General features: G+C 35.1%; 1 protein-coding gene across 1 annotated transcript; it reads left to right on the top strand.

Annotated features, from left to right (window-relative positions):
• Positions 1-88: 88 nt before the first annotated feature.
• On the top strand, positions 89-16,259 carry LOC102806986 (uncharacterized). The gene is made up of 2 exons (XM_085500064.1): positions 89-280; positions 10,187-16,259. Exons 1-2 carry the CDS (start codon positions 205-207, stop codon positions 12,199-12,201), a joined length of 2,091 nt encoding a protein of 696 aa, XP_085356190.1. The 5' UTR covers positions 89-204; the 3' UTR covers positions 12,202-16,259.
• Positions 16,260-22,435: the final 6,176 nt, after the last annotated feature.

The following is a 22,435-nucleotide window of genomic DNA, read 5'->3' as shown; positions in this document are numbered from 1 at the left end:
TTGCCCCTTTCGTGGGACCGAGGACAGACCATTATTATCGCCAAAGTGTAAATAGTACCACGTGACCGTGGAAACAACTTCATTTGGTTTGTGTATTCAGCGAACTGAGACGACACGGGAGCTAAGCTGAAAAGTTGGGTAAACGTTCACATACATAGGCCTAGCAAACAGGTGCCAGAAAAAAAGTCATCGTTTATTATTACCATGGCAAACGTAGATACATCTGTAATCTTGCTGATTAATGTTGTTGCTTGTTTTGTCGTTCACGGTTTTGATAAAGGTAAGCAGACTTCGACCCTGAGACCCACATGCCACTTTTCAACACCTTTTGATACCTCCCTTGTCGCAGGCCACGTAGTGATTTGTATATTTTATTATTGCGGAACGCGTTTAACGTCCCCTGTTTGTATGGCAAAAAAGGTTTGATTACAGATCACTGTGTGGAAAATACTTGACGAAGTTTATTAACACAGGGGTCCGAACGAGCGCCCACTCGTTCTAAAATCTGCTTTTCAGATCACCTGTTCCCGGAGTGCGAAATCCAGTGTTGTGTAAAAGGCACCACTCGAGTTGACCCGATTGGAGTGGTGAACGGCGTTCAAACTCTACAAAGACATTCCAAAGTAAAATAGATCCTCAAACTTTCAAAGTATGGATTACACTTCTGTACAATTGCAGTGAGACTAAAAGCCTGTACTGTAAAAACTCAACTGTACATGAGATTTAATACGCAACTTGAAGTTTGGCTTACTGAATCCGATGTCGTTCGTTTCGACTAGTTTCCGTGGGGTTTCTCGGTATGCGCTCGGCGCCAGTGCTATATGCAATTTAAATTTAAAATATTACGGATGAAAGCCTTCGAAGTAGAAAACCAGACATACCTTTCAGCAGCTTTATTATGAGACGAACTTGATTGGAAAATCAAATCTAGCCAAGGGTGCGTAATTATCAAAATCGACGTCTTTATTATTATACATCTGAGATAGTTGTTTCCGAATGACAGTAAATGGCCCGTGTACTGATGGATTTCCTTTAGTTTAGTTTATGAGTATTGGTGAATGGGGGCTTTTATGTTGTCCTTTTACTTTGGAGGGTTAAGTGCTGACCTTGGCCAAAAAAGTAAAAAGTTAAATAATGAACAAATCATTTCGTCTGTCAGTGAATCTTTTGTGTAATTTTCTTTAATTGGAAAACACAACATTTGTACCTGCAACTTCACTGGTTGCTCTGTAAGTCGTCCTCACAGTGGTTGCACTGTAAGTCGTCTACACCAATACAAGAAAACTTGAGTGTGTAAAATTTGTACTTTCTCTTCATGCTTTTTTTGACTGGTCATTACATTAATAGGTTGTGACATTGAGTTTTGTGCAGTGGCATTTCTTTTTCTTCGCTATCACCATAGAAATTTAAAATAAGAAAGATTATTAAAATAAAGTAACAAGGCAAGTAATATCACAATTCGTTGCACTCTGCCAGGGAAAACCCCAGGGGAAACCATTTGTTGTAGTTCTAGCAGCTTTGTTTGTATGTTGTTTTGGCAGGCAGCACTGTTGAGTTGCTAACTTCAAGAATTAGGAATTGACCATTATTATCTTGTCTAGGCATGAATTTAAATACAATAGAATCTCCACAAAGAAATATCACACAAATATATTTTATAGAAATTGAATAATTTATAAAACAATAATGTGAATAGTTTTTCTACCTTGTCTTAAATCCATTCTAAAACAACCTCGTATTGAAATTATGAAATAAAAATATTTTTGTTTGCAAAAAAAATGCCTTTGTCATTTCAAAAATTTGCAGAAAGCCAGCAAATGTGTCCCTAAAGTTTTGATTAAATTTACATGATTTTCACTTACGTTGTGTCTAAGTTATTAATTGTATTCACATTTCATGGATATACTAACAAACTGCAGCAAGGAAACCTCAGCAGGGTAGAAGATGGAAGATCAAAATGTTGACTATTGGAAACTCTGGAAGGGAAGATGGTAGAAAAGATGTGCAATTATTCTTTTTTTTTTTACATTATTGTTTTGTACCAGATTTTTTAAGATGATGTTGCTCTAAAATATTGGTTGGTTTCTCCAATCAAATATTTTTTATTTTATAAGTAAATATTTTTTCCCTGTTATTTACCCAGTTGGATTTTTTTTTCTTCATCCCACCCCTGAGACTTTAATGGTTAACCCCTTACAGTAATTGAATAGATACTACAAACTTCTGAAAAACTATAAATTATATATGTATAAAAAATAAGTAAAAACATTTTTGACAGTCAACACCTCAGTAGAAATAGCAGATTCAGTCAAAATGCCTGAATAATTGCAAATTTCATGAACAAATTAATTAAGTATTTTGTAATGGTAATTTTTTGATCTTCCATAAATTGTGCCGGTGTCTGTTGAGGAAAAAAAAAAGTTATGTACTGAAAAATATACTGATCATGACAAAGATGTATTTTTATGTCACATATATATCAGATGAATTCAAACTTAATTATATTTATTTATGAGGTACCAAGTCATCACCATCTACTATTTGAATATTTTGCTTTAATGTGAAATAATTAAATTACGTAGATGATTCATTGTGTGTTTATCGATAAAACACATTTCAAAGAAGAGTAAACGTTTTATACAAATCAGGATGAATTATTCATATTAGACCACCACCAGAGCACTTCAAACTGAAAGAGCGAGACTAATAAATAAGCCCAGAGCTCTTGATTTTGATAGTTTCTGCTGACCCATGTTCAGTTTATGACTTGTGATGCGTCCAACAAAGTGTTTCCAGATCGGTAATGCACATTGGCTTCCTGTTCTTTTGATATATACCACATTTGCTCTTAAAAGGAATATATAAAACTTTTTGAAAATCGTTGCTTTTATTTATCACATGCAACATGTATAGTTTGTCTATTTTGTGATAACTCAAGTACCATGGGTGGACTCGACTAATTTGCATAATGATTGATTGAGGGGCTTATCTTGACAATTGTAGAAAGTTGTCTTCTTACCAGTCTAGTATTATTCCTGTCTTTTAAAATATTGGCACTGTCAGTTCTACTATACTTGCCCTGGACTGTTTTATTTTTTATGAAGAAGCAGAAGCTACAGTGTGTTTATATTGACAATTTGAAATTTTGCAGCACAGTTCCATATGGGAAAATCTCCAAACAATTGCTCCTAAGCAATATAGACAAAATGAAAGGTTCCCATCACATGCGTTTATTCAAAGATGTTGTCCAGTGTGGTATAATGGAAACCTGATTTGTAAGTTTTTCTCACACAACTCTCTGTCATCCGTCTGAGTGAATTGACATTTCATTTTCTAATATACTGTAAGTAGTTAGGGGTTGACCAGTAGAAATTCAGGGGGGTTGTAAATTAAAGAAAAAGATGTGCATAGAAAAATAAATTAAATAAAAAAATTTTCCACCCTCGATCCACACTGTTCAAATAAATGTTACACTATCCAAAATCTAGAGCTTGCAGCACTTGTGACATTTTACACTAAGTGATGGGTTCCTCCTGTAGGGAATGATTCTGGTTGTTTAAAATCTCAGTACGAGCTAGAATATGAAACCTATATATACAGGGCAGAGGTGATAATAACAATCCAATATATAGAGAGGGTGTTACCCTATCCTACAAAACTATACATGTATGTCATACATCAAAGATAGACCGATACAGTTTCACAAACCCGTTTCACATTTATTGAAAGTTTGTTAGATGTTTAGTAATGTCTGTAAAATTTGTTGTAGAAGCCACGATTTCTATTAAAATGATACAATGCAACAGAGGGAATGCAGTTTCTATTAGATCATCTACACAAATGCAAAATTGTAATTTTTTTTTTCTCAATTGTTCAAAAAGAATGTGTGCGACTTCTATATTATAGGCATGCAGCTTCTACCGGTAATACAGATCTTACGGTGCTCTGTCTGAAGGGGAAAACCGGTACATTTCAAAACAAAAACAAAATTGGTCATTCATCAGCCTATTTTTGACTAAAAGTTTTAATAGTCTGTGCTATACTAATACATGGGAGACGGAATGCATTCAGATGAAAACACCCCAACTGTACTTTTCCCAGCAATATTTACATAATATTTGTGTTTTAGTTTCTGTGGCAATCCAAAGAGTGTTGTAACTCTTGCTTGCATACAATAAATACAAAACAGTTTGCACAGTCATTCCCTTTGGTACTATGCTCACTGACATACTAACCCATTTAATATATTTGAACATGTGCGACTTTTCAGACTTGCCTCCAGGGGTCTAATTCATATAAACTTGGTATAAAGACCTTACACGTTAAGTTACATATACATGCAATAGGAAACCGCTACATATGTGAGGATCGTGTGCGCGATGGCTTACAAATGCATGTCTCTCTGATTAGTTTCATGTGAATATCTGGCTTGTGGCTAATACGTTATTTTTATGTAACTTCCCAATTATTGAACGTGTCTCGACTTCCCCTGCAAAGTTAATTGACAATACATTGTTTATTATATATTTGATGGTCTGAGGTTCGGGTAATGTTTCCTGTCAACTACTAGATGATGAGGCCATTAATGCATAAAGACCAGGAACTTAAAAGATATTGACTAAAACAAATTTGCTAAGTATGTTTTTTCAATCATAGTCGAAAGATTGTAAGATTTTTTCAAGATAACCCAAGGACAGACTAATTCGGAGTTCAACTTTTACTGCAAATATAGCACACAAAATTTGACTTAATTATTATTCAGGAGTATCTACATCACAATATACCGGTAATTACTAGATGGTCTGATGAAGACATTGAATATGTTATTCACAGTAGGAGAACACTTTGTTTAAATCTATATCCATGCTGTGCTGTTCAAAGAAGTTACCAGGGTGTTTTTCTAAAGCCGTGCTAAAATACAATTATAGAAATTTAAAAATAAAATGCACTGCTATTTAAATTTGTTTGCTAAACTAGTGATTTTTCTTGCATGAACATATATTCATATGATCATTTTCATCAAGTTTCATAAAGTTTCTATCCCATATAGTTAGCAAGTGTTTGTCATACACTTGGTGGAAGATCATTGGATTTGAGTGTGTGGGCTCAGGTACTCATACTGTACATGTGAGATATGTTGCATACACACATGTAATTAAAATAATTGTGATGCATATTTATTTATTTTTTAAATCTGAATTTTTCTGTTCACCCCACTCCCCACAAATGAACCAGTCCACAAATTTACATACCTACTGAACACTGTTTGTCCGATTAACTCAAACTATTCAACCAAGTATTATCATGTTACCCAGGGCTATTGTAAGATTTTCAGCTTCATCTGTTAAGTAAATAATTTCATCTACTTGGTTAAAATGTCATAATGAAATAACTCTATTGCATGTTTCCGAAGCAGCCTGTGCTTCAGAGCATGATGTGACTTGGGGTTTTATTGGATTTTAGTTCGTCATAGGTTGGTTAGTTCCGTTCATAATGCTATCAACAGTATTGCTATATGTTTGCCCAATAAAAACCTAGCCTATATAAATGTTGATGACCTTTGCTTACTGGTGTGTATCAGTGACAAAACTGCATCGATAATATCCATTTATTGGATGAAATGAGATGTTGATAGATAGAAAACAGTATATTTGTATGTTAGTTAGGGGAAGGGATGAATATAGTGGTATTACTGATCCTAGACTGGCCCAGCTGCAGCTATTTTCCTCATTCTTTCTCAAATCTTGGTCCAATGTGAAATTACCATGACTGGTCCATTCTGAGGCGTATTAATTGCTATTAATTATATGCAGTGAACCTGGGTGTGGAACACACCAGAAGGCAAATAGCATATTTATCATCTCAAAAACATAGTGACACCTATAGAAAGCGCGGTAGAACAGACCAGTCGTGGAAGTTTCGCATCAACGCAGGAGATTCTGCAAACTCGTTCTGCAAGGAATTATCTGGACTGTCGACAGTCCTCTGGCCTAAAGTAATTGTGTATCCTAGACATTCAATGGGGACTTCATACTTCCTGTCCCGGCGTTCGCAATTTATTCACGCCTATTACGTTTATACACAATATTTATTAATAACAACAGATTAATATTAGGTACGACCGATTGTTGACAGTCTAGGTCTAGTAAAATCCCAACTGACTTTTAGGAATTGAAATGCAGTGAGAAGACTTTGATAGCCAGAATGACATCCAAATATGTAATACACATGTAGCGTATTTGCTCTATTAGTAGAGCCGGTGCTTTAATACATAAAAAACAGCTAAGCATATTTAAATATCCAGTATACAATAAATGTAATTTTCATTGGTTTATTTGCACTCTTCTAATAGAGCAAATATGATATATTAATTAATAACATTTTCTATCACTCTTATATGGATTTATTAAAGGCATGGCATTCTGAAATGATTATCCTGGCTACATGGAAAGAGTAATTTATGTAATTTTGTCATATGGCACAAGGTCAGATAAGTTCATTGAAAAGATCATTTATCTTTCTAACTATATATGTAACATGCACACATAAATAGTTTGTATGTTTCATATTTATAACCATTCTATAATTACTTATTTGTCCAGACTGAATATAATCAGTCGGTGATTTATACTTTTATTGACTGTCATTGATATAAGGACTCAAAGGGCGATAGTTGTCGCATCATGCATACGCGAGATGTATAGTCTCATATAAACAAAGATGGCGACTTTGACTGTTGCGCAGATCAACGAGTGCAAACTGAAATGTATCCAAGCTTTAATTAGGTAATTTTTAGGAAGGTATTGAAGGAGTCACTGGCGGTATTCAGTGCAAGTCATGCCCAGGTCAAACCCCATGCTTGTGATATCCATTTGAAGAGCACTTTGGATTGTGGGAAATCCAAGTTTATCAACACAAATGTTGCACATGCGCAGCGCGACGACTACCACCACGCTTTAAAATGAATATAAAAAATGCAGCTCCAAAGTGTAAGTCAGTTTTTTTGGAAAATATTAAATAAATATAAAGTTCAGAGGGTGAACCAATAATCAAGAAAGCATTTGACACTTTTTTATTGCTTCAAACTTACTGAATTGATCTAAGTATGTCCTCGGTAGACAACACATGACCCCTTTCAAATTGAATTGCTCAGATATGCAGAACATGTAGCAGTTCCACTATGTGTGCTTCATTGCAGTCAATGACTCTGAATTGCCCTTGTATACTACAAATAGATATGACATAACTATCAAAGTATTTTCCCAACGTCACACACCAAGAATCGATGATAACCCTTATGGTAACTATGATTGTTTTGAAACTAAACTACTTTATAATCTGTGCGTTTCTGGCAACAAAATTGAGTCAATTTCCTGTATGGAGACAGCATGGCATATTTGCTGGGAATGTTGATCTACTATCGTTCCTGTTTTTGTTGGTCTTTGCTATATGATGAAGCTTTGTTTGAAGTGTAGGTCTTGCAAAAAAAAAAAAAGAATGCAGCGAGCCAATTTTTTCAATTTTTTGTTTCACTAAAATATTTCACGTCACACATATTTCTCAAGTTCATCAATAGAGGTCGCTGTGTAGTGGTGAAATAAGTGACACAAAAAAGGATTTGACTCACATTTGTTGTTTGTACATTGACAAGTAATATTTTTTTCTTTAGGTCTTTTTTGTTTTCTTCCAATAAAATACTTGTTTATGTATGTGAATCTATGTACTGATAATAATACCATATTTGTTCTATTAGAAGTGCATCTGCTTGAACAGTATCCTTTCAAATGCCAGAGTCTCCTTTCACATTTTTAGCTTTCAAGGGTTTAACTGTGACTGTAGAAGTGCCTCTGGAATTTCACTAAACACATTGCAGTGCTGATAGAACAAATACTGTATGCTTGACGGAATGATCCAAAACCATCTTAAGGGTCAGTGCATGACAAATTAGATCCCTGGCGAGTCACAGAATAAAGTCAACGTAACAGCTACATCTGTTCTAAAGAAAACACTTTACATGAGTGGAAAGATGTTTATTTGTGGAAATTAACGCCCTGGCATTCCTCTTCTTAGCCAGGTCAGATCATTTTTCTTGAAGAACAAACAAACAACGTAGCATGCAATTTGTAACGATTGTAGGATCTATTTCATTATTATTTTAATCTTATCAATGTGGAGCACATTGTGACCTCAATACGAGACAGTTGACAAATATATTTAAAAAAAATAGTCTTGAGTGGGATTTCTTATTTTAGCCTCTACCCCTTCTACCTCCCCAATTCACAATTAGTATATTCCATATTTGCTTTATTTGAAGACAATCCACCAATATCCTAAAAAACACTCATAGGTACTTTGAGATAACCCTGATTTGTTGTTGGCTCAAAGCTAGGCATATTTATTAGATATTTTGCATAATTATGTAATAAGACAAGTTTTAGAATTTCCACTGAAAATTTTTTTTTTAAAGATTAGTTAACCCTGCCTTTTTGCCTTTGTAGACCAGTATTTCTATATTAAAGATTTATATTCAGTTTACAAATATGTATTGATAAAAATAATATTTTGCATGTTTTTTTATATTTGTATTTTTCTATAATTTCCTCATTAGTTTTTGACCAAATGAACATAAAATCTCATTGGCTATAAGTTTTAATCAAAATAGTTGTGAGTTTATTCTGTAAAAGTTGACCAAAGTTTACTCAGTAAAACACTGTATTAAAAGTTATCTCTATATTGTGACTTGCAGCTGTTACATTGAATAGTTATGGCCACACGGGAGCACTTAATAGAATTTACAAAGTTCAGTCAAGGGTATTTTGTTCTAGAGGGACAACCAAATTATTTGAAGTTTGCGAAACCAATAAATGGCCTGTGTCCTGTGATTAGGAAATTGGAACCCAATTTAATTGTAAAGTGGCCTTTCACTACATTGCAACCAACATAAAAGAACGGCAAAATTGGCGGCATTCCTTTCTCACACTTGATGAAAGCATTCCGCGCATGGACAATAATGCTGTATTGCACTGCAGTTTAAACATTCATAGAAGAACGATTAAGTCTTCTCTGTGTCGACAAACAGAATTGACGGTACATGCCAGACAGCTCACAGGGGACTGAAGGACTATAGATAAATTGTATATTTCTAATGGTGTTTATTCAACCACATTTAATACTGTTTTGTTTTGTTTGTTTACCCTGTTCAAGTTTGGCAGTGATTTCCTTTTAGTCTAGACTGGGCAATTTAGTAATGTGCTTTTTAAAGTTTGCTGTATGTTTTCTTTTTGAGAACAGACAATTTAATAGCGTGTCATTTGCTCTATTCTATATTGCCTATCGTGTACTCACATAAAGCTATCCCAAACATTTTACTGGCAAACTTGTCTTCAAATGACTTTTATTGGCTGGACTTGCATGTGCTTTCATTTTATTGGTAATCAATTATTATTATTATTACATAGACCATGAATATTGCTTGAAGGGACACAAGCTGTAACTTTTTCTATTTTTTTTCGAATTCATGTGAATATTTAGCAAAAATTACTATTTTGGTATCAAGTGAGTAAACGAAATGTAATACAATGTATGCAAATAGTCAGAAATGATTTCTAACAAAACTGTCTCGGTGATGTTTACATGTGAAGAGCTAGTTGTTTAAATGTAGGTGGTTTCATATGAAGAGACAGTTGTCTAGGTGATCTTTATATGTGCAGAGCATGAATACCCTAACATTTACCCCATGTATATTTATTTGATACCTCAGTAACAAATTCATTTTTTTTCTCATAAAATGCAGTTAAAGCCTCTTTAATTTTTAGGCTACAGTCATAGTTATCCATAGAACAGTTCTTTTACAAAAATATCAATTTAAATAAAATTCTATAGTGAATATCCTAGCAACATCAAATCTGCTAAAAATAAACCAAGTAAAAATTGCTCTTCCTTCATTTCATCAAATGGAATCTTGTTCTTGAGTATCAATTTACTTTTCATACTTCAGTAATGTTTATTCATTCATCAGAAGATTCCACAGATGTTCTTCATTCTTGAATACTTGTTTTCCATACCGAGCAAATTGTTACACTTCAGCTTGTATTCTCTGGTTAAATGCATATGCTCCCTCTACGGTCAACGTTCCAAATTTTTTTGTTTTTATTATCAAACATTTTTTTTTGCTTTTGTTCCACAGAAGTCATCACTACCCACAGTAAAGTCTTTCCCGAACTTGATGAGAAAGTCATACAGTTTCTAACCGAGAATGATTATCTGGGAGCAGCTATTGGTGTATTGAAAGATGGGAAACTTGTTCATACTCAAGGGTACGGTTCAACACAAGATGGAGAGACAATGTCTGCCTCCAGCTTAGTGCCAGTGTCGAGCATCTCAAAGACGATTACAGCAGTTGGTATACTCAAATTAGTTGAAGAAGACAAACTAATGCTTGATGAACCTGTCTTCGGCAAGGACGGCATTCTTCATCATCTGTATCCACGCAAACATCACCCAATTGTTGATCAGCGAATTTACCAGATAACAGTGGAGCAGTTGCTTTACCACACAGCGGGTTGGAACCAAGCTAAACCACCCTTGTATGATCCACTGATGAACAAACTTTATTTATCGCGTGGACATAATGTTACTGATATTGCGAAGGTGATGGGTCACCACGGAGACCTGGCTTTGAACGATATCATTCGATATATGTTATCGCAACCGTTGGATTTCACCCCTGGCTTGAAATACCAGTATTGCAATCTGTGTTATAGTGTCTTAGGCCGGATAATTGAAGCTGTGAGTGGCAAAGAGTACAGAAGCTACATCCAAGATACGATTTTGACCCCTCTTGGCATGTGGCACACAAGAATAGGTCCTCATCATAGCAGTCGACAAATATACGGATCGCAGCCAAATCTGATACCGACATTGAAGTTCGAAGATGGATACATCCTACTTGGGAATGATTCAATTAATTCAGGCGTAAACTACGCATTGTTAGATTCCACATTAGGGTGGTATTCCAATGTCTATGATATGATGAGGTTAATGAAAGGTATTGAAGATATCATAAAGCCGGAGACATTGGAGCTAATGCTAGGTAAGCCATTCATATTTGAACATTCCGATACCTGGCACGGAATCGGTTTTAGGATTCATAACCACAATACATGGTGGCAAACGGCTGACTCGCATGACAATGAGCTTGTGCTTTATCATCAGAATGGTGGCAGTTCTGGCACTGGGCGACATAAACATAGTCCCAAACAAAGACTGAGCTGGGTTATATTTCTGAATGGAAATCAACGAAAAAATGTTCACAAACTAACAGCAGATATTGTAAATTCTGTGGAACAGTGGCCAAGTGATGATCATTTCATTGATGACTGCAGTGACTCTCTTCATGAGTTAAAAGATGGAAAGTTGGTTCTGATGAAGTACAGACTGCCTGAACACCATTTGCAGGCCTATGGCATTGCCCTCGCTAATTATCAATATTATCCTATATGGATAAGTGGCTATACAGTACAGGATAGAACATATTTCAGTATAATCTGTCAACAAGATCCCAAAACAGATCATCTTCACGTGCTTTACAAGTTGTTCTATGATCTTGATAGTTACGACGTGGAAGAGCTGTTTCGGGTATGGCCATCAAATGATCTTGAAACGCAGTTTATAACCAGTTATGTTAGTCATCGCCATAACCGCCGTATTCGTCACATCATTGCCATGGGAAATACGTTCTCAGGAGTCAAGCAGGTTGGCTGGCATGAACGACTCGAGAAGTACAGTTCCCGAATTGAAGAGTGGAGAAATGTTGGTTACATGCCTGTTATACAGAGCATTAAACAGCACAATGGTCAAGATTACGTGACACTGCTAGTGTCGGCTGAAAAACAAGCCAATTGGAAATCATACACGGATCTTACTGTGGAGGATCTGGAAAGAGCTATCAAACTAAATGCAAAATCTGAAAGAACTTTATCATACTTGGACACAAGAACTGATCACGACACAGTATTGTTTTCTGCTATTTTCCACCAACAGAAACTTGGTGGATGGCTGACACATGTGGACTTGTCGGAAGATCAGTTAATAGAAGAGATCAACATGCTCAGAGGACTGCCATACATTCCGAAGATTATAACTGGGTATGAGTTGGAAGGGAAATTACACTACGCTGTAATGTGGGTGAAATATAACTAAAAACTTTGCATAATGATGAGATCATTTGCATAATTTATATTGTAGAATGGCTAGAGATATTATTTCTGTATATATTGTTATTGTATTGACCAGCAGTAATGTTTGTTTTTTACGTAAATATTACTACGTAATCACATACTGATACTAAGATTATATTTTTGTTGCTTTTTTTACCTACAATCCAGTATTAGGGTGTCATCAGTGGTTATTGAAGGCCCAGTGTATTTTCAGATAAAATCAGTTTTGTTATGCACATGGCAATTGAAAAAAATCAATGATGGTCGAATAGTGTGAAGGAAGTAAAATAATATGTAGCAGGCCGTGCTTGGCAAGTGAGCACAGCCAAGTAGTGTGATTCACCGTAACCAAAGAAGTATGTGAACTGCAAAAGTTGACTTGTTAGTTTATGTGCGACTTGAGAGGAATTCAAGATGACGTTGCACGATTCGTGTCACCACTGATGAAATGACCTTAAAACTATTCAACAACAACATTTTTATAGTTTTTATTTTAATTACTGGTATTTCTAAATATTGTTTTTAATTACCAGAAAAATGACATTACTAACCAAGTGCATATAGCTATTTTAGATGTCTCTATAATTACCTGAAATATTATTTTATATCATTTTTCTTCAATATTATTTTTATCACATACACATATTGTGTATTATTTAACTTTTGTGATAACCAACACTATAAAATCTTTCATAATAAAAAATGAGAAAATAAGATGAGAAAAAAAAGATGGATATTAATACCATGTTACCTCTGATAGAAGCATACATGTAGCTCCTATAGAAGTGCATATAAACCAGAAATCACATTGGCTGGTATGTTAAATCATTAAAATATTACTTAAATTGACCATGGAAAAATTACTAATTTACATAAGGGCATGTGCTACTATTCACGCTATTGCCCTGTCACCTGCATGTCTGCCTGTCATTTCAGATATGTACAGAATTTGATTTGACATGTTAAATTTCTACAAACCTCTCAACTTTGATTGAAAATTTCCAGTTTCTCCAAATACCGGTAGCTATGAATAATCAGCCTGTGGCTACAGACCAACTTGCATTTCAATATAGATTTTAGGCAGGTACTTTTCATTTTCTGGCTAAAAACCCTGCTACTAATAGAGCTAATATGAAATTGAATGTATTAGAACACTAAATTGCTGATATTATAAACTGTGACTTAACTACCAGATACTGCAAGCAGAGCAAATTGAGTTCTCAGCTGACTGAGCAGCGCCCTCTAGAGTATGTACTACCAACTCAAACAGTTGATGCATACTTTAGCCATTTAGGCTTATGACTTAATATAATTTGCTTTTTTTTATAAATTCAATTCAAATAATATACTTTATTATTTTGTATCTTTGATACTGTACCAATTTTTGTAATATTCATTATTATGTATCTACACACTTGTTTTTACATAACACTGTATTTTATATATATATATTGCTCCATATTAGATCTGGATAAAACTATCATTGGTTGAAATTATTAACCAATTACTTCTAATTAAAAAAATGGGGATATAAAGTGTAGATACTCACATCAAAATTTGAGGAAGATATTTTTTTGTTGATCTCCATTACTTTGTGTAGAGTTAAATTGAATAACTCCAATTTAAGGTAGCGAGACTATTATTTGTGTTGAAAATTACGATTTTCACATTTATTTATTAATTGATGAAATGCACCATAAACTTTCATATGATAAAGTCAATATAACATAGAATGTCATGTAAGTTGGTTAAAATGTAGATTTTCTGAAGGGAAGCAAGGCAGCCTCAGTAGTGTTTTCCAAAATCAACAACACAGGTTTAATCTGTGTGCCTATAAGTTTCAAAGATAAACTCAAGACAAAGCAATGTTAGGATGTGTTATCAGTAGCTATCTGACACACAATGAGTGTTTCCAAACATTTGAGTGGTTTGTCTCCGCCCCTGTTTGTTTCACAGATTAGTCATTTGCATATGAATGTGTCAGACACAAGGTCTCACAGCCACTGAAAAAAATCATTGATTTTGGTGTTTTCATATGCCGAATTTATCCAATTATAGCTATCCCATTCCTTTATTTTTTTGGTTTCCAATAGCCTTACACATTTGGATGTCCCTACACATGGTAAAACAGACCTTGATGGGAAAACAAATTGATTGTGCCGATAAACAAGCTTGAAAATCTTTGCTGTTACTTCATGGACGTTTTCTAGGAGTTTATGTTTTTCAAAATACAAGGTCTTTAACAAAAAATAACCTATACTTATTGTCATCGGATTAACACCAAATTTTCACAGCTTTAAGGTGACAATGAGAGGAACTTGAATGTGTCCAGACAAACTATTTCATCGATTATTTACCAACGAGTTGTGGTTTGAGTTGGGGGCAATGCGACTAAAAAAGTAATTGAAATGCAGGACACTATTTTTTAAAACGCATTGCTTGAATAAAACTAACCAGACACATTCAATTTACCAGACTATTGAACAACTAGGAATAGTGAAAAAAATACTTCTTATCGCCAGCATAAATGTGTAATTTTTTTTTTTACAGAAAAAGTAATTTTTCGCCTTTGATTGAGTAAAACGTCGTAGAATGCAGATACGGGCATGCAAAATATACTTGTGAAAAGCTTGAAGTCTGGCGATTCTAAAAATATATACTTTCCCGGGTCTATTTGTAGTCATTTAGTCACAATTAGAAGATGAAAACAAGTATGCAAATAATAGTCCCGCTACCTTAATAAGAATTTTCCAAATCACACCCCTCTCTCTCTCTCCCTGCTTCTAAATGTTGTTTCTAAAGTACCCTTGTTAGATGTGCAATTTTGATGAATTTGAGGAATTTACAGTTTGGATAAGATTTTGTTAATGTCTAATATACTATTAAAAGAATTATTTTCACTTGAATTACAGGAACATTAATATTTATCATGTTGCTTTGAAATGCAATGGAGGTTAATGTATTGACATATTTGCTTTATTAAGAAGTCTATCTTAAAAGTCACTCACATAAACTAATAATTGCAATAATTAAATCTTCAATGTACTGTAACCATAATCGCACCTCTGTCATGTGAACCAGTCTTCTGTCACTCTACATAAATACATGCTCCACTAATGGTGTCAATATGGTGGTATTGCCATCAAAGATCAGATTTCATCAACAATGGAGATGCATGTACCATATTTGCTCTATTAGCAGCGTACTTTCTTATGTGAATTGCAGAGGTGTATCTGGTCATAATTCTATTATCAGTTTTTATTCAGAAAAATGAATCAATCACTGTTTATTGATTTGATTAAAATGTATTCTTTTAATTTATGCACTTGACAGAAAAATTAATATTATAGTTTTGCTGATCTATCATAAAATTAGCAATAGTGAATTTATGTGCACTTCTATTGAAGATATGCTTCTAATAAAATAAAAGGACAATGTGTTTTATACACAGTAAATCTTTTAAATGGTGGTGGTCGTCGTGCTGCGCATGTGTCATTTGTGTTGATGAACCATGATTTTCCTACAATCCAATGCGCTCTTCCAATGAAAATCAGTATGAGGTTTGACCTGCATTAATTACCCCCAGTGACTCCTTTAAAACTTTCCAATCAACTAAAAATACCTAATTAAAGCTTTGTAACGTCTCAGATTGTACTCGTTGAATTTAATACGCAACAGTCAAAGTCGCCATCTTTGTTTATATGAGAACCATTTATTGCATGGCGCGACGACTCTCGCCCTTTAACCATTGTGATTCAAAGTAAAGATAAGGAGTGAGAATAAGTTGATGATAGTGTATTTGATGTTTTAACTCCTTAGTTCATGTTTGAAATCTTCAATGTTCAACACTTCTTCTCAATATACCCGGTACATGTTTGTCATCATTTTATAGTAATCTAACTCTGCCAACAGATATTAAAATTGAATTTATTCACAGAATCTTTTACTGACATTTTTATTATTCCCTTATTTGTTTTATAAGGCTGTGAATATCACTATAGTACGATATAATGAATCTTGGAAATAAATATGTTTATAACATTTTTGCCTCCGTTTTTGCGAGTCTATTCAATGGATGTTCTTTTACTCTTCACAAAATGATGTAGTATCATTTTGTTTGTAACCTACGCTAACTAGTTTGTGACGAATTTTTCAACTGAGGTTGTCACGACCCTGTGCAGTTGATCAACGAACATATATGTTGGTGTGCCTGTATTTGAGGTGTGGTCCAGTGATTTCTAATGCAATGTCTAAATCAATATTCATTTTCCAATAAAAATATTAAATAATGCCAAGCTTATTCATAATACCATATACTTTGCCAAATAATTGGCAGCATACCCCCAAAACATGTTTGTATACGTTAATGCATGTATATTTTTGTATTGCATCATGGCGACTCCCCTCGACGTTAAAGAATGTTGCATTTGAGGTAGAATGCTACATGTGCACATATTTCAGCAAATATAGCAGTGACAATATTTCTTGTCAAAATGTTTTGTGACGTTATCTTCAATTCTTTTTTTTTTTTGTGAAAATTTTTGGTAAAAATGCTACTTTGACTTCAACTTGAAAACTACCAGCTCAATAGCTTTGTACTTGGTATGTAGGTACCTAGAGTGGACCAATGTCAGATTTGTTCATTTTGTAACGATATCATTTATACTAAATTCTTGGCTAATATTTTTAAAATTGTTTTAATTCCTTTTGTACACTGCCAATTATTTGTGTGAACAATATGTTTGATGAAGTTAAGTTGACATCTTCTTAACAGCCAAAAACAAACTAATTTTTTGTGGGTGCGTTGCTCGACTTTATTACCACAATGTTCTTGTAGGACAGAGGAGCTATCTTTCACCATATTTGTGAGCAAAATTTTGAAAATGTATATTTCATGAGAAAAAATGGTAAAATACCCCAAAATTTTTAATTTGAAGGGAGTACCGGGGTACAGTTTATACCTATTTTCAAATCGCTAAGCTGCAAAAATCATGTTTCAAACCATTGTTTCTCCAAAAATTTCAAATATACTTATCAATTTGTAAATTGTGCGACATAAAAAAACAAGTTATTGCTACCCAAGAATTTAATTCTAAATAAAATAGTGCGCTATATACATGTTCATGCTTTTCAAAAACACAAAGACGCAACAGTAATTACAGGTGTAAAACTTACATCTACGAATATGGTTGAGTCGAGTATGAATTGGAAGTTAACAGACTATCTAAGTGATCAATTACAAAACTTTTTTTAATCCACAGTATTATCACCACGGTTACTTCCACTCCCATAACTCTTGTATTTACAATCCCAAACATATTCCATTCAATAAGAAAGAATCCACTACTGTTTTTTTATGTCTAAACTCTGTAAACTACTAGTACAACTATGAAACAAGTGTGTGTTATTACCATTGAAATTCTGTGACTGACCAGCGATGATTAACAGCACCAGCCTGGAAGAAAAAAACTATTGTACTTGTAGAGAGCAAAGTATTTTCTGTGCTAGCCAAGTGTCATAATTAATACTTGGCTGTAAATAAATCCAGAAGATTGTGTGGTAATTAAGAAATTAAAGATATTCAATCTGCCAATTCTATCTGCTTGCTGAAATCCAACTACTTCTGCCAGTGGATTTTTAGTCCCCGTTCGGACGAAGTCCGAAAACGGGGACTTATAATTCGGTCACCGTCCGTCCGTGCGTTCGTGTGTCCGTGCGTCCGTGCGTCCGTCCGGAGTCATATCTCAGAGTCCCTTGGACCGATTCCGTACATTCTTTGCATGTGCCTAGTACTTTATGTGGGACATATGCACATGCAGTGGTTTAGCGATTCGATTCAAAATGGCCGACTGGCAGCCATCTTGTTTTTTGAAAATGTCGTATTTTGGACATGCTTTGTCAGTTTTCATTCAAATTTAGTACATAGATCATACATGTTAGGATACATGTCCCGACCGTCCGTGAGTTCCTGAGTCTGTCCGTCCGACCGTCCGTGTGTCCGTCTGTCCGTGCGTCAGTCTATCCAACGTCATATTTCAGAATCCTGTGGACCGATTCCGTTCATTCTTTGCATGTGCCTAGTACCTTATGTGGGACATATGCACATGCAGTGGTTTAGCGATTCGATTCAAAATGGCCGACTGACAGCCATCTTGTTTTTTGAAAATGTTGTATTTTGGACATGCTTTGTCAGTTTTCATTCAAACTTGGTACATAGATTATACATGTTAGGATACATGTCCATGATGATTTATTTCACAATTGGATCAAAGATGGCTGACTGGCAGCCATCTTGTTTTTTGAAAATGTCGTATTTTGGACATGCTTTGTCAGTTTTCATTCAAATTTACTACATAGATCATACATGTTAGGATACATGTCCCCGACCGTCCATGAGTTCCTGAGTCTGTCCGTCCGACCGTCCGTCCGTGTGTCCGTCTGTCCCTGCGTCAGTCTATCCAACGTCATATTTCAGAATCCTGTGGACCGATTCCGTTCATTCTTTGCATGTGCCTAGTACCTTATGTGGGACATATGCACATGCAGTGGTTTAGCGATTCGATTCAAAATGGCCGACTGGCAGCCATCTTGTTTTTTGAAAATGTTGTATTTTGGACAATTTGTTTCAAAATCTGGTCAAGGATGGCCGATTGACAGCCATCTGACTTTTTGGCCTTACTACTATATTTCCACAATTTATGTACCATTTTCATTCGTATTTGGCACATACATCATACATATCAGTGTGTTTCATAATCAGATCAAAGATGGCTGAATAACGGCTGTTTTTATTTTGGCCATATTACTATGACACGAAACACGTGTTTTGATGTAAATAAACAATCTGTTGTATACGCCACTTGGAACTCAAGTTTCAAGGACACGCTCGCGACAACCCCTCCGCTTTAATATGACGAGCACAAAGAGAACTTAACGGGGACTGTGTCATTTTCAATGACTTGTTTTTTGTTTTTTTTACATTTTTAATCTGTTTAGTTTTCACACATTTTTCAAATTCACGCAGAACACCCAAAAATTTTTGCACAATTACCAAAAAAATAAACCAGTTTGAAAATGAACTACATGAACTGATCTTTACACAGAGTATAGTGTAAGTAAAACGATAATATCCAGTATCACAGTGTAGTGTTGGTTTACAGAGGTAGATGTCAACAAAGTGGTTTGGCCTACAAAACATACATGAGAGAAATCACTATTCATTGGACAGGGAGGGGATGGTGCGTGTTGATTTCTTCACGTATATATATTTGATCATCGTTTGTAATAGTGTAATGACACAGGAATTGAATTTTTGAGTTAAAATGTTGATCTTTTTATTATAATTTTTATTTTCTTTGAATTATCCTCTTTAACTTTTTTGCCATGCAGTGTTTCAGTAGTAGTATTTTTAAGACATGCTAATTATAATCAAAACAATAGTTTCTAGACATTCACATCACTTAGTTATATTTTTACTAGCCACAGGCTCTGGTCGACTTGATTGCGATCCAACTGATCCCATGTACAGCGAGGGGGTGGTGGGCGTTGATTTCTTCACATATATATTTGATCATGGTTCAAATCAACGATGGAAGGACACAGGAATTGAATTTTTGAGTTAAAATGTTGATTTTGTTGATCTGACTGCTAGGTATTTGGGTTGGATAGACAGCAGCACAATAGTAGCGATGTAAGATGTTACAATTGAGGCAGGCCATACAGTTCCTGTGACAGGTATTTGATGCTGGAAGCTGAAGTACTATTATGTAACTATTCGGTATCCGGCCAGGATGAGACAATCGTTTCCAACCACTTCAGTTCTTCAAGAGTTTTTCAAGTTCAGTGTTTTAAACAATCACAATTTTGCGAGTGATTTAAATCTTCAGAAAGGTTTGTTTTATTAAAGGGCGGTGGTCGTCGCACTACGCATGTGTGTAATATGTGTTGATAAACATGGATTTTCCCACAATCCAATGCACTCTTCGAATGGGAATCACAAGTGTGAGTTTTGACCTAGGTGCTCCTTGCACTAAATACCGCCAATGACTAGTTTGATACCTTCCAATCACCTAAAAAATATCTAATTAAAGCTTTGTAAGGTCTCAGTTTGTACTCGTTGATCTGCGCAACAGTCAAAGTCGCCATCTTTGTTTATATGTGACCCATATATTAATAAAGTACGAACTCAGCAATATCGGTAAACGGTATCATCTTTATTAGAATCCCGTTCACAGAAATACAGACTGCACAGCTCCAGAAAACACACGGAGCATGAGACTCAAAGTACTGCACATGCGCAGTTCACTACATGAAAGGTCAACCGGATGTTTACCCCCAACGCATGCTGGGAGTTTATCGTACATCAAGTTAACAATCTCCTCTATATTTTTTTGTTTTGTTAAAGAAGCAATTTTACAAACTAAATAGTAGTATAGCAAAAGGTTTAGAACATAAATTCACAGTGACAAATATCTAACAAGATCAAAATCACAGAATTTAGTAAATGTCCAAAATCCCCTCTTGAATACCTTCAATAACACCAGCGGAGAAGCACCTCTCTTAGTGAGGCAGTCTGCAAGTTGATTTTTACTTTCAGACCATATGAACTCTTTAATCTGATTGCTCTCAATCAGTTCCCTAATACCACTAACCTCTATACGTAGTCGTTTTTCACTGACTAGTTTAGTGGATTTAACAACTTCATACAAAGACTTACAATCAGTTACACAAACAAGTGGCAACTTGGTATATCTACTATCACTACCTGTCAGTTCTAAATACAAAGTTGAAATGAACATTGCAGAATCGATGCCATCGGCCATGGCAAGTGTTTCCCCAGCTAAAGTGCTACGCACTACCCGGCGAATCTTCTTTGAATTCCAACAAATCGGTGAGAATTTTCCAGTTTCCCCCATGAGAAAAATAAAATATCCTCCTTGACTACCGCCACAGTGTTCTCCCCAGACTCTAAGCCAAGCATCGCGGCTAATTTACATAACAATACATTTTATTTGCATAATTTTGTTTGCATAATAATTAGTTTCCCCAACAAACATAACTGCAATAAAGAAGAGATACATATCTCATATATTTTATATCATTTAAATTCATTGTGTTTTATGTGTGCATCAAGTCAAATAACGTTTGAAATAGAATAGGAAAGAAATGGAAATACTTATAGCCAGTCGTGAATATATTGTTTATCCGTGGAGGTAACTGGTTCGTCATTATTTTGTGTACAAGTACAGTCAGTTTTAGTGCCAGTGTTACTGCCAGTACATACGGGGGAGGGGGGGGATTTGTTTGTTAAATTTGTAAAATCTGCAAGATTGCGGGTTATCAAAATATGAAGAAATTAATAAATCAATAATGACATTTTTTTCTACAACGGCATTTCAAAACTAAAGTCAGCGATTTTTCATTGATCTGTCTATTATTTGTGTGACGCTACACGTAACATGTGGGGGAAGGGGAGGTTCGGGTCTTCTCAGTCACGGAAGTGAACACTGAAACGGACACGTCATGTAACTGGAACTCAATCTCGTTTATTCTTCAACAACAACGTAATACAGATGTTAACTCGTAAACAACTGGAAAGCAACTGCTCAAAACGAGCGCAAAAACATACAATGTTGCCAATTGCCAATAGCGCGTCAAGTAACAATTTGTAGGGCGGGAGGCGTTCTCATTGCCCGATTACGAATACGGTGTTTACTCCGACGTTCGGAACATATATTGGCCAAATTACAACTGGGTGTGCTAGTTTCTCATAGCATTACATGCAAAAAATGAAATACGAAGAAAACATGGTTATGAATAAAAGATCAATAATTGAAATGAATCTCCCCACATAACATTGTCAGTTGACGGCATTGCGTTGAACGGGTATTCACCGCTGCTGTTGCGATCATCGGTTCCTGACTTTTTTGTTTAAAAATACACAAACTTAGAATGTTTGCTTAATTAAAACGATTCATTGATGATTAACTTAGAAATTACATCAAAATCGCCAACAAAATGTTGTTTTTATACATCGCGAAAAAACGTGCACTCTGCGCCGCCATCTTTTTTACCTCAATCAGAATCTCCGTTGTAACCCAGCAGGCATCGGTTGTGATGTCACTACATGTGTTACGTCGCCTTAGGGTGGCGTTCCTCGGTAATGACGCACTATGAATGAGGTATTTCTAGAGGTCAGGGTTCGTTTTTTCCTCGTC

This window comes from Saccoglossus kowalevskii, chromosome 6, assembly GCF_978046115.1.
Source record: "Saccoglossus kowalevskii chromosome 6, keSacKowa6.1, whole genome shotgun sequence".
Taxonomy (NCBI): Eukaryota; Metazoa; Hemichordata; class Enteropneusta; family Harrimaniidae; genus Saccoglossus; species Saccoglossus kowalevskii.
The sequence above is the reverse complement of the archived record's forward strand: the minus strand, read 5'-3'. Positions and strand labels throughout refer to the sequence as shown.

Excerpts from the sequence above, each read along its gene's own strand:
- LOC102806986 (XM_085500064.1), top strand. The coding sequence starts at position 205 with ATGGCAAACGTAGATACATCTGTAATCTTGCTGATTAATGTTGTTGCT. Across the intron at positions 281-10,186 it reads CGTTCACGGTTTTGATAAAG|AAGTCATCACTACCCACAGT; the intron begins GTAAGCAGACTT and ends TTTGTTCCACAG.